A 15,515-nucleotide genomic window follows, 5' to 3' on the forward strand; every position below is an offset into this window, starting at 1 on the left:
ACTACAGTAGTTCATTATAATGCTAGTTTAATGTTACCTTAATAAAAAAAATGCAGCTTCTGTGATTTGGATATTGCACTTGGCCATAATAGGATTTTGATAATATTTTGATTAATTGTGTCGCCCTGCTGGTAATTGTTTTGCAAAGGACTGACAATCTTTTAGGCAATGGCCTATTTTTCATTGAAGTCTGGGGACTTGTACCTTTCAACTCGATGCTACAGAAACATTTTCACTGGTACTCGAAAAGCAGTGACACAGCCCGACACATGAACATGCACAATACATCTCCAGTCCCAGTCCATGCAGCATCAGACAGCAGTCTTGCCTAAGAAATGCAGAGGCAGCGCACTGAGCTGTGACACAGGCTGGCTGCCACCAACCGGCCCAGACAGGAGCCTGATTTATCTCAGGTATAGAGGTAGCAGTGCCAGACAGAAGCATCATGTCCTAGATTTGAGTGTCTATATATATTGTAAGAGAGTAGAATCAAAAGTTGAGCCTAAACAAGAGATAGCTAAAAATATTGCTGCCTCGTCACCTCCACAGTCAAAGTTGGATATGAATTCCTTCAACCACAACATTGTAAAATGTATTTTTTAGGTGAAGATAGACCTGTTCTGCCAGAGGTGTGTGCTCCTGTTAATCACAAAAGCTTCAAAATCTCCAGCTTCCTATCTCTTTCCTCCTCTACTGTGCATGCCCTGAGCTTTCTCTGCCAGCAGTGGTAAATCTCCTTTTCATACTGCTGGAGTAATGACAACACATATCCTGTGTGGAATGAAGACTTTCATAGTGCACTATTTTTGTGCACTTTCTTTTGAGCCACTGTGTGTATTACAGAAATGTGTAACATTGCTTTAGCTCCAAACCCCTGGTGAGCTCTCAGCATGGCACCCTCTCTTTTATTCTTTTTGTCCATTTTATTCCCTCTGTGCAGCACTGTACAGCACACACAACTGCCTACAGAGGGAAAATAACAACAAAGGCTAGAAAGACTGTTGCTTTTCAGTCGTTTGTTCAAAGAATGCAAAGGGTAATTCTTGAAAGAATGTTACAGCAAATTGTTTCTCCATCACGCATACCTCAATTTCTCCTTCGTACTCGGCTGTGTCCAGCAGGGTCACTTTGAAGGGGGTGGTTTTAAGTCGTTTGGAGCCTTTCTGGGGAGATTTGAGGTTTTTGCTTGGGGACGTCTTCTCAGACATGTCATCTGTTTCTCTGTGTTCGTCAAGATGCTTGGAGTTCTGGTCCTGAAAATCAAAAAAGGCAGTCAAATGACACAGATATAACATTTCATCTATCAGCCCTGATACCTGAGTGGAAATTTAAAACAGTTATAATACTTTGAAGTACTGCACCAGTATCAGGACAGAGCCTTAAGATTAAGTTCTTTGATTATGATGGCCTGAGGGAAAGTCAGTGGTGTGGAGTCAGCATTGTGGCTTTGTGTTGGATTTTAGGCGCTGTGTGCAAGCCGTTCTCTGCTAATTCAAATGCTAAATAACATACAGTATAGTAGATCTACTAGGAACTGCAGTGACTCTCAGTTGTTCAGACTAATCACTGAACTATGACCAAACACATCAGAAATAAAATAGAATCACAGCCATTTTCCTACAAACATAATAGATATATACAGTACAGTATCATAGACTTCAGACTATTTGGAACAAAGACTAGAAGAGTCTGCTTCAGACCAGGCAAAACTGCCGCAATATCAAGAAATAATTTGAGTTAATGAATCCAGATAAAACTTCTTCATAATCAGTGTCATCTTCATTATCTAAAAGACCCGAAGGCATGTTGTAAAGACGGAAGTTTGAACAAATGAACCCTATTTTCTGCCATGTAATGATATTCTCAGCTCACTAAAACACAGGCTCTGGAGCAGGTTGCATCAGCTCTTCACACATTCAAACTAGTTTAGTTTTTAAGTTTAAAGATTATTCTTAAATTAAAATGCAGTTCTCACAAAGCTACAGCCAGTAACTGCAGGCATGGCTGCTGCTAGCTCACTGTACCAATTTACAAAACGAACGTTGGCTTGTACCGTGTTCGGTCGACAAATCGGTCCTGAGACGCAGTAAAGTGCTCTCTAGTAATCATGTTAACTGAGAAGATTTTATATTACATTTCACATAAATAAGATACCTTAAAATGTTGCGCTAAGACTGTCAGAGATGGGTCAGTATTTCAATTAAATATTGATATATATATATATATGATATAATATATTGAAGAAATAGAAATAAATAGTGAATAAACAATAGTCTGTGGGTTTAGCAGTAACCCATTTGTGGAATAAGGGCCGCTCTGACCTGCTTAGCCATCTTGCTGTCTGAAGCGGAGTCCTGCATGCCTGCTGCTGCTCCCTGCTGTCTGGGAGGACTCCTATTTGGCTCTCTTCACCTCCGACTCAGGGCCTGCCTCTGTTGCTTCAGCAAACAAACACCAACCTGAGGAGAGACGAGAACACAGCAAAAATGTTCAAATGCTGGCTTATCTGTGTGAAAAGGCTTCTCTTTCATAATGCCATATCAAAAACATTAATTCATGTTTTCTTTCAGAATCAAAAGAGCGAGATGACAGCAGGCGCTGCAGCTGGAGACTGAAAAATTCTCAACACGAATTAATTCACCCCAAAACAATAATGGCACCAGCGCCAGGTTCACACCTTCATTACATATTCTGAAAGCTGTAGGTTCTTGATATAACACAATTTCCACAGACATAATTCACCTTGCCGTCAAGGACATTTACTTTAATTATAAATCCCTCACTGAGCCAGATAATGATCATCTATTTGAGCAAGGCAAGCTCCGGCACTAAGATGAATATTACCAAAAAAATGAATTAGGCCATGAGCGGTTCAGTCAGTGCTCACGGCTATCAACAGTGCATTCCTTTAGTCACAAAGGTGTTAAACCGGAAAACTGATAAGAGTATATCAGTCATCCATGAGTGGATATGGATGCTTGGGCAGAAGTGCTATATGTTGTCTTTGATTTGTCTAATAATAAACACATTCAAGTATTAATACTAAACAATACAAAGATGCACACAATATAATGTTACAGCGTAGAGCAGGTTGTTTGACCAATATTTTGTTATGTGTCATATGTGTTGTTATTTTATTTTCTGTGCAGTCACTTCCCCATGGCCTACCTCATCCACTTCACTTTGTCAGTATCTAGATTTGACTGGAAATCGGTTGGAGTTTGCTGCCAGTTGTTGTAGGTGTGGGTGGACTGAACAGTAACATTGACTGAAGTGAAAGTGGAGCAACTTTTGTCAGTTTAGACAGGTGTGTACTGTAGTAAGCATGCCTAAACAGAAGCTCACTAGAATCAATTAATTGGGACTTTTTGATTTGGACTAGTCAGGAGAAGTCTGCATTTGTTCTCATTAAGGAATAACAGTACAGTACGGTTGACAGTGTTACATTCACAATACAGTTTGTTACCGCAACAGGTTGTCAATTTGAGAAATATGTTTATTATTTTTTGTTTGTTTGTTTGTTTGTTTGTTAGATAAAGAGTGCAGGGATGATGTCTTTCTGTAGTCTAACCCAGAAGTTAGCGTCGCCCCGGTTCCCAAAAAGCCTCTGGGATTTTTCCATTGGATTTTGGATTATTGCAGAAATAAGCTCTGTGGCACACACAAGTTTATGGTACTTACACATTTAGTCCAGCAAGATAGTCTTCATAGATGAACTCATAGATTAAATTACATTTCCAGAATTAAAAAGCTAACGTTAGGCTACAAACAAACTACATCACGGTAGCATGACCTCAACGACCTTGTTTGTTTAATCCGTAGAAGTTGTGAAAAAATGTAGAAGTTGTAAAAAAATAACAAGTTGATATTTTGCAGGGATTTATGTGTTGGGCTATTTATTGGCCAAGAACAATAACTAAATGGAACTTCCTGTCAGTGCTCAGTGCCTGACAACCTCACAGGAATAACAACTGACTTCAGTTTTTGTGCAGATTAAACAAAGAAGATAACTTGCTATTTAGTGATCATTGGAGGTGCAAGTATTTGAATCTTGCTACCTTTGGATGGAGCCAGGCTAGCTGTTTCTCTGTTTCCAATCCTCATGCTAAGCTAAGCAAACTATTTTCTCGCTAAAGCTTTCTCGTTTTTTTTACAAAACATGTCATAGTCACAATATGTGAAGTGAATTTCTTATGTATAGTAAGGAGAGGACCTAAATTATGAACATACTTTGTTTAGCTTCTATGTCAAAGTAGCATGGCAGTAGTATGGCAGTAGTAGCTTTTTCAAGGGCATTACCAGCAGTCCTACAAACAGGCTGGTTTAAAATGACCTCCCTCTTATGGATTTGATATTGCTACTGCAAACTGTGTGTTTTATGGACTGTACAATGTTCAAATAATGATGAAAGACTTGAGTTGAGTTTTCAGAGAGGAACCTTTTTGTGTCAGAAATTGTTCTTAAAGCTTATAAAAGCTAACACAGAAGAAGTATTTTGTTCACAGTAGAATTTTGTGTAATAATTCATATTCTTTTCTGACAAGGCTTCACAACTGTGTGTTTCATGTCTTATAAGACCGGCTAGGCAGGGTACTTTTAAGTGAATGCCGCAAAAATAAAACTCACATTGTGTTCAACACATTGTCATCTGTTGAGGAGAAATTCTCTGTCTCCCCCACAGTGGATTTCTCCCTTTACGACTGTTGAATGTCTTGTTGAAGGCTTGGTGAATTAAAAATGAAGCCTTTGCTCAGTGATACTGAAGATACAAACTTGACATTCACTGTGATATGATACAGATAGTTGAAAATTTGCCACTTATTCAAGTGTGAAAGAAAATTAAGCTGCCTATCAACCCCCAAATAAAAGGTACACTGTGGATAGATTTTTTTCTGCTCCAGGCTGAATTTTTTTTATGACCACTCAGTGGATTCCTCACCAGATGAACACAATGGTTATGACCCTGGAACGTGTTCTTCCATGACCTTCTATAAAAGGAAGATGAGGCACATAATGTGTGAACATATCCTCAGTGGGATCTGCACTATGCGGCATATAGGAATACTGGCTGTGTATTATAGGGTTCCCCAGACAGTACTCCAGGATCTTGTATGTAATCCAGTCTCTATATGACCCTGGAGGTCTCTGTGCCTCTTGAGCAACAAATCACATCAACATAGTGCACCTGGGGGTTGTGGGCGATCATGAGCAGGAACACAACCGGTTCACACTGGTTCAGAGACGAGACAACCCCCCTCCGACTCCCAACCAGAGAAGGTCTTGACATATTGCACGTGGTTAAAGGAGTGTGAAACCCTCCCCTCTCACTCCCCCCTCACTCCATCTCCTCCTCCTCCCTCTCCTTCTCTGCTGAGCTATCACAACCCTCCCATTACTTACAATCACAGTGATTTGAAAGAAATGAATTCCCCTCCTCGGGGACGAAAATGAAGTGTATGTCCACTCAGGGCCTCATTTTGCCCTTGCTGTCTGATCCAGCTGGGCACTGAACTAGAAGTTGCTAAATCAATTTTCCCTCACTGGCTGAATCGTGGCTAGGACTGCCAAACAAACTTCCTGATTGGGGGGGAAAAACTCCACCGGGTATCGTTTTTCTGATGGCGAGGGAAGGAAACACTCAGCGCCGCCATGTCTTTGCCTCCTGGTCCGATTCAGTCAGGCTGAAAATAACGAGCGTCTCCTCTGTGTGCTTTACAGGTGCGCATTTTCTCATTCTGTCCAAGTCAAACAGAAGCTAACGTCCCCCCTCACTTAACATCCATCTGGGCGACATGACACAATGCATTCATCTACAGCAGTGCTGTGTGAATATACCGGCCACAGCCGAGCTGTGCTCACATCAACAAATTATGTGACAACAGCTTCAGTCGAACCATTTATGTTCCCCTCTGTGGACGTTTTTCACTTCTGTTCTGAACACATTAACGAGCACACAACCAACCATGGCACATTTTCTAACCATACCCAGATCAATAGTTACTGTTGCTTCGAAGTGGTCATAAAAAATTTGTACAATACATGTCAGTCAGTAATGAAAAAGCCTATCGGGGACACGTGTACACACATAGACACAACTGAGAATACAAATCACATAATCCAAAGTTAGTTTATGGTAAATGGGGTCCCTTATTGAGACATCTTCTCGTGAAATCAGATTAATTGCCAAATTAATATAGATTGATGTCGTAGAGCGAGGCAGTAGAGCCCTGCGAATGCATTAATTTCCTGTGACAGACCATTACCCACAATCGCCTCCGTCGACCCAGCAACCAAAACCTCTACAGAGGAGAAGAAAGCACCTTACAGTGCAGTGGTACACTGCGTGCTTCCTTTGTTGTACATTGTGTGCAGCTCACTGACGATGTCTGTCTTTGATATTATCCGCCATCAGTAATAATGATTCATCACAGAGAAAAGGCACATTGTTTCCTGGGAGGGTTATGAAACGCCACTCTTCCCTAACAAGCGCAGCCTTTTCCCTTGTTTCTCCTGCTGGTCTCTCTTTCTCTTCGTTCTCATCAGAGGTGAGCTTTAATCTAAGTAAGGCAAGTGGAGGGAGAATGAGAGAGCGAGCACGCATGTCTGTGGAAGAGTACTGGCTCAGCTCCTGGATGCAGTTGCCATGGTAACAGCATAGATTACTCTATTTTTTTTTTTTTTTTTCAAGCCTGATCGTCCCTCTCCACACAGGGGTGACAGAGAAGCAGAGATGAACCGAACAACAAGGAGGGAAGATGAGAGGCCAAAAGATGAGGCGGCCAGAAAGACAGAATGATCAAGGATAAACTGAAAAGATAAGAAATGACAAGAGGGAGGAAATAAGCTGATGTGGCACCACGACTCAAAAGAAATGTCAAGCAGCCTCCCGTCTGGTCAGCGGTGGAGCGGCTGCATGCAGGGACGGATGAGCAGTTTGAAGCAGAGATGCAGGTCGCTGCTGCTAACCTCCCCCTACCATAACCAGGGAACCTCATCTGAGCCCTAACAGTGCACAGTCAGCACTATTTGGCCCATACACAACTCTAATGCCACTATACAATCCATGGCTCAGTTCTGTGCTCTTAATCACATTTAGCCATTAGCATGCACTGAGCACCCAATGCAGTTGTGTAATTACAAAGTGCACTGCACTGGCAAAAGAGAGAGACAGAACACAAAAGCAGCTACTATGCATCCCCTTACTAGCTTTGGAATTATTTGCATATGGGTTCAACTGTTGTAATCGAGTCATGTAAGTGCTCACACAGGTCTGCAGCTACAGCGATAGTTCACGACTGACATGTTTCACCTTTTAAAATGTTAATACGTTTCAATTTAAATTTTTAAATGTTCCTTTTTGCACCTTTTAAAATGTTCATACGTTTCAATTTAAAAGGAGAAACAGGTTAAGATCTGATTCATGTTGGGTCAGGTGGACCAGAAGCACTCTGGACAACTGGCCGTTAATGATGTTAGGGGAAAGAGTGAGATAACATTACTGCTGAGTAAAAGCAGGAGAATTTACAATATTACTGTTCCATGGTGACGCAACAGTGATATTATACTGTAGCTAAAAGCAATGTCAGGGATTAAAGGCACATAGAGTTAAAGGATAAGTTCACAGAAAAATGTAAATTCAGTCATTATCTACTCACCCTTGTGCTGATGGGGAGTCAGGTGAAGTTTCATAGTCCACAAAACATTTCTGGAGTTAAAGAGCAAAATAGTGTTGCAGCATTCTCCCAAACAATTGAAGTAGATGAGGACTTGTTTTCAAAACGTAAAAAAAACAACTGAAAATAAAACAAAATGGCTCCATACAGCTCATCCAGTGTGATCTCAATTTAAGGAAGCCCCAAGATCCCAAATTGATTTGAAAAGACATTATTTACACCCTCTTTAAAGCCAAAAGCTTCAAAAATCAAAGTCAGAAATGTCAGTTGAGTGCCTCCAAGGCTTGGATGGATATGGAACACTTCTGGATCAATCAAAACATCCACCCACCAAGCTTCATATTCTACTGAGTGCACTGCTAACAGTAACTATTTGTAGAAACATTCATTCAGTTTATAGTTCAGTTTTAGCTTCGGGGTTAATCTCGGATGAACTCAGCAACTCTTGTGCTGTGGTTTTACAGCTCCAACACTGGAGCATCAGAGGCTGAGAATCCTGGCTGTCCTGTGTCAGTGGTAGCCTAAAGATTAGAGAAGCAAGCTTGTACTGAGCAGCTTCCAGGTGTGAATTTGTAACAGTGATCAGGGCTCCCTGGAAAAGAAAGCATTGCTCTCAGTCAAATCCCCCTAAATAAAGAAAGGTTTTAAGAAATTAATTTGGAGCCAACTTCCACGAGGCAAGAGTTGTTGGCGTGGCTAACTTTGTTTGGGACATGTGGTGCGGAGAAGAAGACACTTTTAAACCTGACATGGGGATTTATGTCAGTGGTGACGTGAGATCAGTGAGTCGAAGCGACAGTGGGAAAGAGTGGTGGCTACAACAACAAAGTCATCATCCATCACAATGTTTCACTGTGGATATCATCATATGTCAATTTGGTAGACATCACCCAACCCTACTAAGCACAACGTACAGCAGGTTGATAGGAGTCGATGATAGTTAAGCATGTGTCTGGCCATAAACCGAAGTATTAGACAGTTAAGTATTTAGTATTTATATTATTATTTATGTAGTATAAAGTATTTATTCTGAAGGTGACATGAATATCTGTTCCAAATTTCATTGCAATCCATCCATCACAGCGATGATGATTTGATGATTTGATTGCGAGTTGATTTAGAGTTTAAATGTGATGCTGGAGTTTTCTGTCCATATAGGTTCAGTGGGCATCTGCTACTGTACTCAGCAGTAAATCGAGTAAAAAACACCTCAACACGCCGTCAACAACTGTGGCTCGTCTTCCTAGAAAGCACCAGTGTTTCTGCTTGACATGTCTCGGCCCCACTGATCCACACTGCAGTGTGTCAGTGACAGTTCATACAGTCACTCAGAGGAAAGGAGTGGAGGCTCACGGGCTCTGCTATCATTCGCCAATATCACACACACAGGCTGTCATACACACCGACAACAACACTGATGGAAGCCACTCAGGCATCGCCCGCAGCACCGCTTTACAAAGCATCGTGGGTTCAGAGAAGCAGTGTGTTTTTCAAAAGACAACGCTGCAGCTCCAGTCCCTTCATTACTCTGCTAAGTTTCCTGTGGGAGCCTCTGTCGATGCCTGGTGACAGATGAAGCCTTAGTCGAAAGACTGAGGGTGAAGTAAAGCCACAACAACAATTGCATGACTCTTCAAGCCTCACATTCCTGCAGCAGTCTGGAATCACCCCCAGAGAAAAAAAAACACCACGCTTCCTCCATGCAGCTGTAGTAATAACACGTGTTCACCTTCCTCTCAGTAGGCTACACATCTGAACACGAAGCAGCACAAAGTTTGCCACTTGGCTAAAATAAAGGTGCTCGCTCTCAATATCAACACACACAGATAGAGAGCCAGACACCGACTCAGTATAAACTGCTGCGCAGACATCATTCTGTCACAGTGTTTCTAATGGAAGCTGACCTTTCTCATGCTGTGCTGGAGACCACTGGTGCATGCACGAGGCGGGACGTCTCACCGCTGACGGGTCTGTCCCTGAAGCTGCCAGACGCCAAACACCGCAGAGACTACAAATGCAACGTTTTCTCCCCTCACCCTCCTTCCATCGTCCCCCCTCTCTGAGCTGATACATGAGCACAGGCAGTGTAGCTTAAGGGAAACATAGCAGTTTGAGAGCATGCTAATGGGAGTTTAGAGCAGGGAAATTAGGACATGCATGTGGGAGAACATGGGCAATTGTACATGCACTATCATGAACCTTGGGGGCAGGGAGACACATGGTGGCAAGACAAAGCTTGTTGGCTTGTAAGTGTGCTGTCAAAGCTGAGCTAAATCCTTAGAACCATTAATATCACACTCGAATCCATGCGACTTAAAGGCATTACCCTTCAAATGCTTGTTTTTGAAAATATTCCCTTTTGTCTCCTGCGAGTGCTCAGGCTACAATTGTCAAAGTCTTTTCCAAAACAAGTCTTCCAGCAGTTTTTGTTTCTCTCACCGCCCACTTTGTGTCTGAATAATTATTATTTCATGGCAAGGGCTCAAATTCTCCTCACCAAATGGAAATAATTTGAGGATCCTTTGTACTATTCATGAAAAATACACAGTTTGTTCTACTTGTATATCATCAGATGCATACAATATGTTACATAAAGACTCATCTGGAGGCTAACACATTCAGATACGAGCACGTGTGCCTCCGGTTTTATCAGTTCCTGTCAAAAAGTGCTGTCACATTCTCAAAGGCCAGCGTGTAATTGACTCGGCGTGAAGCTTCCGCTGTGCTCCAGTTAATGAGAGACTGTCACAATGGCTGCACATCCCCAACCACATTCTCCACCACTATAATCCATGAGCGGGAGAATTATTTCCTCAGAAGCACAGCTACAGCTGGTTTTTGGCTTTGGTAAAGTGCTGATGACAAACAACAAACAGGTCGGTGCGGTCTCAGTAATGTTGCACTCAGTCGTTTTAGAACCTGTATGAAACTACTCACAAGCATATTTACTGTTTAGTGTTGCAGGGTTAAAGATAATGTGATCACAAAAAAAGATAAGCAGTGTCAAGATGCTGACAATATCTAGTGACTGACAGCAGGCCATTTGTATTGTAAGTATTTTACTTATGAATACAAACATCAGTTAAAATCCCACTTTAAAGTGCTTTTCTATGCAGTTCACAAGTTCAGTCTTACAGTATAACGCATGATGCTCCCGAGGCCCAAAACTCAGCAGATTCCCAGACAAGATGCTGTTTGTTCTCCATTAGATAAGGCAAACTCCACTGTGCCACAGTTCGAGTCACGCTGTCAATAAATCCACATCGCTCGACAATTTCAAACAGGACTCATCTGATGACCCAAAGTGCTTGAAGTTTCAGCTAGTCTCATCCTCATTTTCCCTTTCCCTTTGAAGAAATACACAAACACACACACACACACACATCCTCCCACGCAACACACTCTCAATTTCCCTTTGATTTCACTTTTTGCATTAGGTCTACAGTAATTTAGTTTTCTTTTTGTTCTTATGTATAAATCTTTATTTTTGCAGTCTTCATATTTTTTGTTCTTCAGCTCTGATATGTTTAAAAGTTTCTTGCTTTCCTTCTCGCTCTCACTCCTGCACTGTTTTGTATTGTTTACTGTACTTTGTCATTCTGTTTGTTTTTATGCAAAAATAAATCAACCGCCTTGCAATTAGTTGGAACGCAGCCATTTTAATGCAGGAGTATTTGTTGGCAATCCCTTTCAGACACGCACCTTGATGTGATGAAAATGTGAATTGTTGGCCTCATGTTTGAATAATGTCTGAATATGTGTGCTTTACTCTGATGCAAAAGACACGACAGCAATCTCCTGAGAGCGTAGTATAATTTATCAATCCTGCATGAATAATGCTAACTGATACATTGATTACATTGAATGAGCCAACGTCCCGTAGTTTACTCTTTATGTGTGTTCTTAACTTTGTGCAGCTGTAGCCTTTACGTTAAACCTACATTTTTCAGAGAAAATAAAATGCAATGTTAATACTGTTAATGCAATACCCACACATTATTATAAAAGTGTATATGTTGAACATGTTAGCTAACAGTCTATTTACACAACCAAACAGACATGTAGCAACACTAGCATTCATTTAGAGTTGTGTTTCTATCCAGCCAACAAATCTGCTCTCCACCTACATCTGACAGAAATATCTTGACCTGTAGCTGCTAAGTGTTGTGTTCACCAGGAAGTCACTAAATTTGTTTGTCTGTTTGTTTGTTTTTTTGGTGCTAGCTAGCATGCAGTGGGTTTATCAGAGCTTTAAATTGTTTCACTGAAAACAGCTGCTAACTGCAAATGACATCTGTAAGAGTGAAGTAAAACAGTGAGGCTGTGGGCCATAACGCTTCAACAATGAGCTGAGAGACACTAAAAAGGTCCATAGAGGTAGGGCAGGGCAATTTATTGACATTATATTGTTATCATGATATGAGACTAATACTAATACTTTAATTTACATATCCACATTACTGATGATTATTAATCAAAAATCTAACTGTGTCAATATTTCATGAAAGTACCAACAGGCATTCCTCTACATGTCATAACATTGATATTGAGGTATTTGGTCAAAAACATTGTGATATTTGATTGTTGCCCAGTCCTAGCATTCGTCTTCTGAGGAGATTTTAAAAATATGTGTATACATACATATATATATATATATATATATATATATATATATATATATATATATATATATATATAGATATATATATATATAAATATATATATATATATATATATATATATATATATATATATATATATATATATATATATATATATACATATATATATACATATAGTATATAGGCTAAATACTGCAATATTATTTCAATGGCGTATAACCAAGCCCTACATAGAGCTGATGGAAATGGCTGAGTCAGGTAATAATTCTCTTTGCATTTGTCGCTTTGAGCAACCCCTTTCACATTACACAACCATTTGAACTTTAGTTCACATAAAAAATTTGACAGGTTCAGTTTTAATGTGAACATATTAAATGAGAACTACGAACAATCTTTTTTCTCAATATCATTTTTCAGCACACCTCTGTTCTTCAGCTGGTGTGCCAAATATCCATCAAGCCTCAGCTCTTCCTCTAAGAGTCGTGTCATGTCTAAATAAAGCAAACATTTACATAACAGACGCCTACTTTTTTGTCTCAATGACAATAAGGCATCGGACGGATAAAGCCAGTATAATTACATATTCCATGTATGAAAAGGAGTTCACAAAAATCACTTAGCTCTACACCTCTTTATTTAAGATCTGGCAAACTTTCTGTGTTTCACACCTTGAAAATAACACCTACACCTACAAACAGAATGCTGTTGATTTCAGTTCTCCCTCATGGAACTGATTGGCAATCTTAACACTCTGGGCTTGAGTACCACACTCTGAAATTGGATATTGGACTTCCTCACTAACAGACTCCAGACAGTTCCGATTGGCAGTGACACTGCCTCTATGTTAGTGCTCAACACTGGAGCCCCCCAGGGCTGTGTGCTCAGCCCCCTCATGTTCACCCTGTTCAACCATGACTCAGACATCAGGAGAACTCATTGTGACACCATCATCCTCAGCTAATCTTGAAGAGTGGTGCGCAGAGAAAAATCTGCGGCTCAACGTCAGCAGAACCAAGGAGCTGATTGTTGATTTTGGACAAAATGCGACGCGCACCGCTGTCTACACCAGTGGAGCTGAGTGAGCTGGTGAACAGATTCAGGTTCCTGGCAATCAACATTACAGAGAACCTGGTGCACTAGAAACATCCTGACGGGAAACATCACAAACTGGCATGGTTTGAGCACGGCCCAGTACAGGAGGTCTCTGCTGTGGGTGATTACAACCACCCAGAACATCATTGGGACCCATCTATAGAGAATCAGTGACATCGGTAAACTGAGCTGTCTGCACAGAAACCAAACAATACTAAAAGACAACACCCACCCCAGCCACAGTCTGTTCACCCTGCTGCCATCTGGCAAGAGATACAGAAGTATCACTGCCGTAAGACCAGACTACAGAGCAGCTTCTTTCCTCAGGCAGTAAGGTTCCTGAACTCACCCTCTACACTCAAATTAAAAAATAGCTTTTATTTTAAGGACTGACAATCTGTTCATTGATTTCTGTAATTTTATTTTGTGAGGAACATAAAGGGACTACGAAAAACATGTCATGGTATAACCCTGTGTCGTATGATGAGCAATAATTGAATCTTGTTTCTTGTATCTTGGTATAATCCACTGCATAGAATTAAAAATATTAATCTCAGTAATCAATAACAGATCGTACAGAGTGCAGTCATTTGTTAATGGCATTACACTGTTTCTGGACACCCATTTGCATCTCTTCAGTCCTTAGTAACTGCAAGATAAATACCTAAGTCTGTTGTGAAATCCATCCCTTCCAACCGGGAAGTTGCAAGTCTTGCCTCATGATCCTGTTGTAAGCACTGGCACAATACCGGCTTTGTTTCCCACAGTGTTAGCCTGGCTGGTGCAAGGCTCAGATTAGTTTTCCTTTTTAGTGGAAAACAAATCTGCACACAGGGTTTTTTTTTTAATGAACTCTGCTTTAAATGAGAGCTTCATTTTAGGCTATTTCCAATGATAATGTGTTTCATCTTGTATTCAAGGTCAATCTATGTTCCGAAAACTTTTATTTGACTCACAAATATTGCTGTTACTTGGTCAAGATTTTAATACTGTATCTGTCCTACACCTGAAAGTGGCAATGAAGCCCTGTGTGAACCTGCATATGCATAATATTATGCTAATGGTCATGCCCAGCTGCATTTTGCAAGTGCATGTCCTTGTAACGTTCATGAGTTCATCAGAAAGAGCTGTCCTCTGTGGGAATAAATCCAGAGACAACAACTCAGCCACAAGCGTTGGATATCTACCTGAGGAAGGACACAACTAACACTGAGCTGCCATTTATATACACAGCACTCACCTCCAAGGTGGCTTTTCCAATTTCCTTTCACCCTTAGAAGTCATAGAGTGCACCATAAATCAACAAGAAAATGGTGGGTGTCAGGAAGGCCCTCACAGCAGGACTCATCTCTTCACAGGTCGCATTGAGTTATAGTCACACTCTTATACTGTATTTATCTCAGGGGATCAAGATGGATCAGCTGGCAGCACACAGGAGGTATTGTTGGGATTCCCATGAGAAAGCCTGTAGCATTTTTATTTTCAAAAGCCCCATTGAATTTGGGATCATTGCAGCATTTCTTGTGAAAAACTACACCATAGTAAAGAGAATTACCTTTATGCTGCTCAGAAGCTGAATTCTTTTGACAGTATCCTTTCTGAGAGAGGTGGTGATTCATATAGAGGAAAATAAAGCTGTTTTTTTCCATAATTTGAAAGCAACATGCAGCAATGTGTTAATGGAAGCAGCCTTTCATGAAAAATCATCAGAATGACACTACAGTGTGCTCCAACAGGAACAATTCAGAAAACTTAAGAGGGTTGCTGGAAGTAAGCTATTTTGGCACAAATGGGCCTCCTGCTAGCTTCCCAGCAGCAGCACTCTCTGCCAGCTGAACACATCCTGCTGCTGCCCAACTAGCATGAGCAGCACTCAGCTGCTGTTGGCTAATGGACTGCTTAAAGTGAGAGGACGCAGAGCCACTGTGGGCATGTGCATAAGCATGGCTGGCATGCTGCAGGTGCAGACTGTCGCCACACAAAGAGGCAGCGGCTGGAGCGCATGAGTCAATGTGTGAGTGTTTGTTTGCTTGCCTACACTCCTCCCCACTTTTTCTTCACGCACACACACATACACACAGACACACCTCAGGCCTAAGCTTTTCCATCATCCGAGGAGAGCGGTGCA

General features: G+C 41.1%; 1 protein-coding gene across 2 annotated transcripts in view; it reads right to left on the bottom strand.

Moving 5' to 3' along the window:
• The window catches only part of LOC140998583 (band 4.1-like protein 1), an 84,935-nt gene that overhangs the window by 37,251 nt on the left and 32,169 nt on the right, over positions 1–15,515 (bottom strand). The window contains exons 2-3 of one of the 2 annotated variants that reach the window (XM_073468908.1): positions 2,322–2,459; positions 1,086–1,253 (exon numbers count right to left, since the gene is read on the bottom strand). In XM_073468908.1, coding sequence (XP_073325009.1) covers positions 1,086–1,253; positions 2,322–2,360 — 207 coding nt within the window. In that variant the 5' untranslated portion in view covers positions 2,361–2,459. Of the gene's footprint in view, positions 1–1,085; positions 1,254–2,321; positions 2,460–15,515 lie in introns of those variants that run through there. The other variant, XM_073468907.1, reaches the window with a different exon arrangement.

This window comes from Pagrus major, chromosome 6 (assembly GCF_040436345.1).
Source record: "Pagrus major chromosome 6, Pma_NU_1.0".
NCBI classification, from domain to species: domain Eukaryota; kingdom Metazoa; phylum Chordata; class Actinopteri; order Spariformes; family Sparidae; genus Pagrus; species Pagrus major.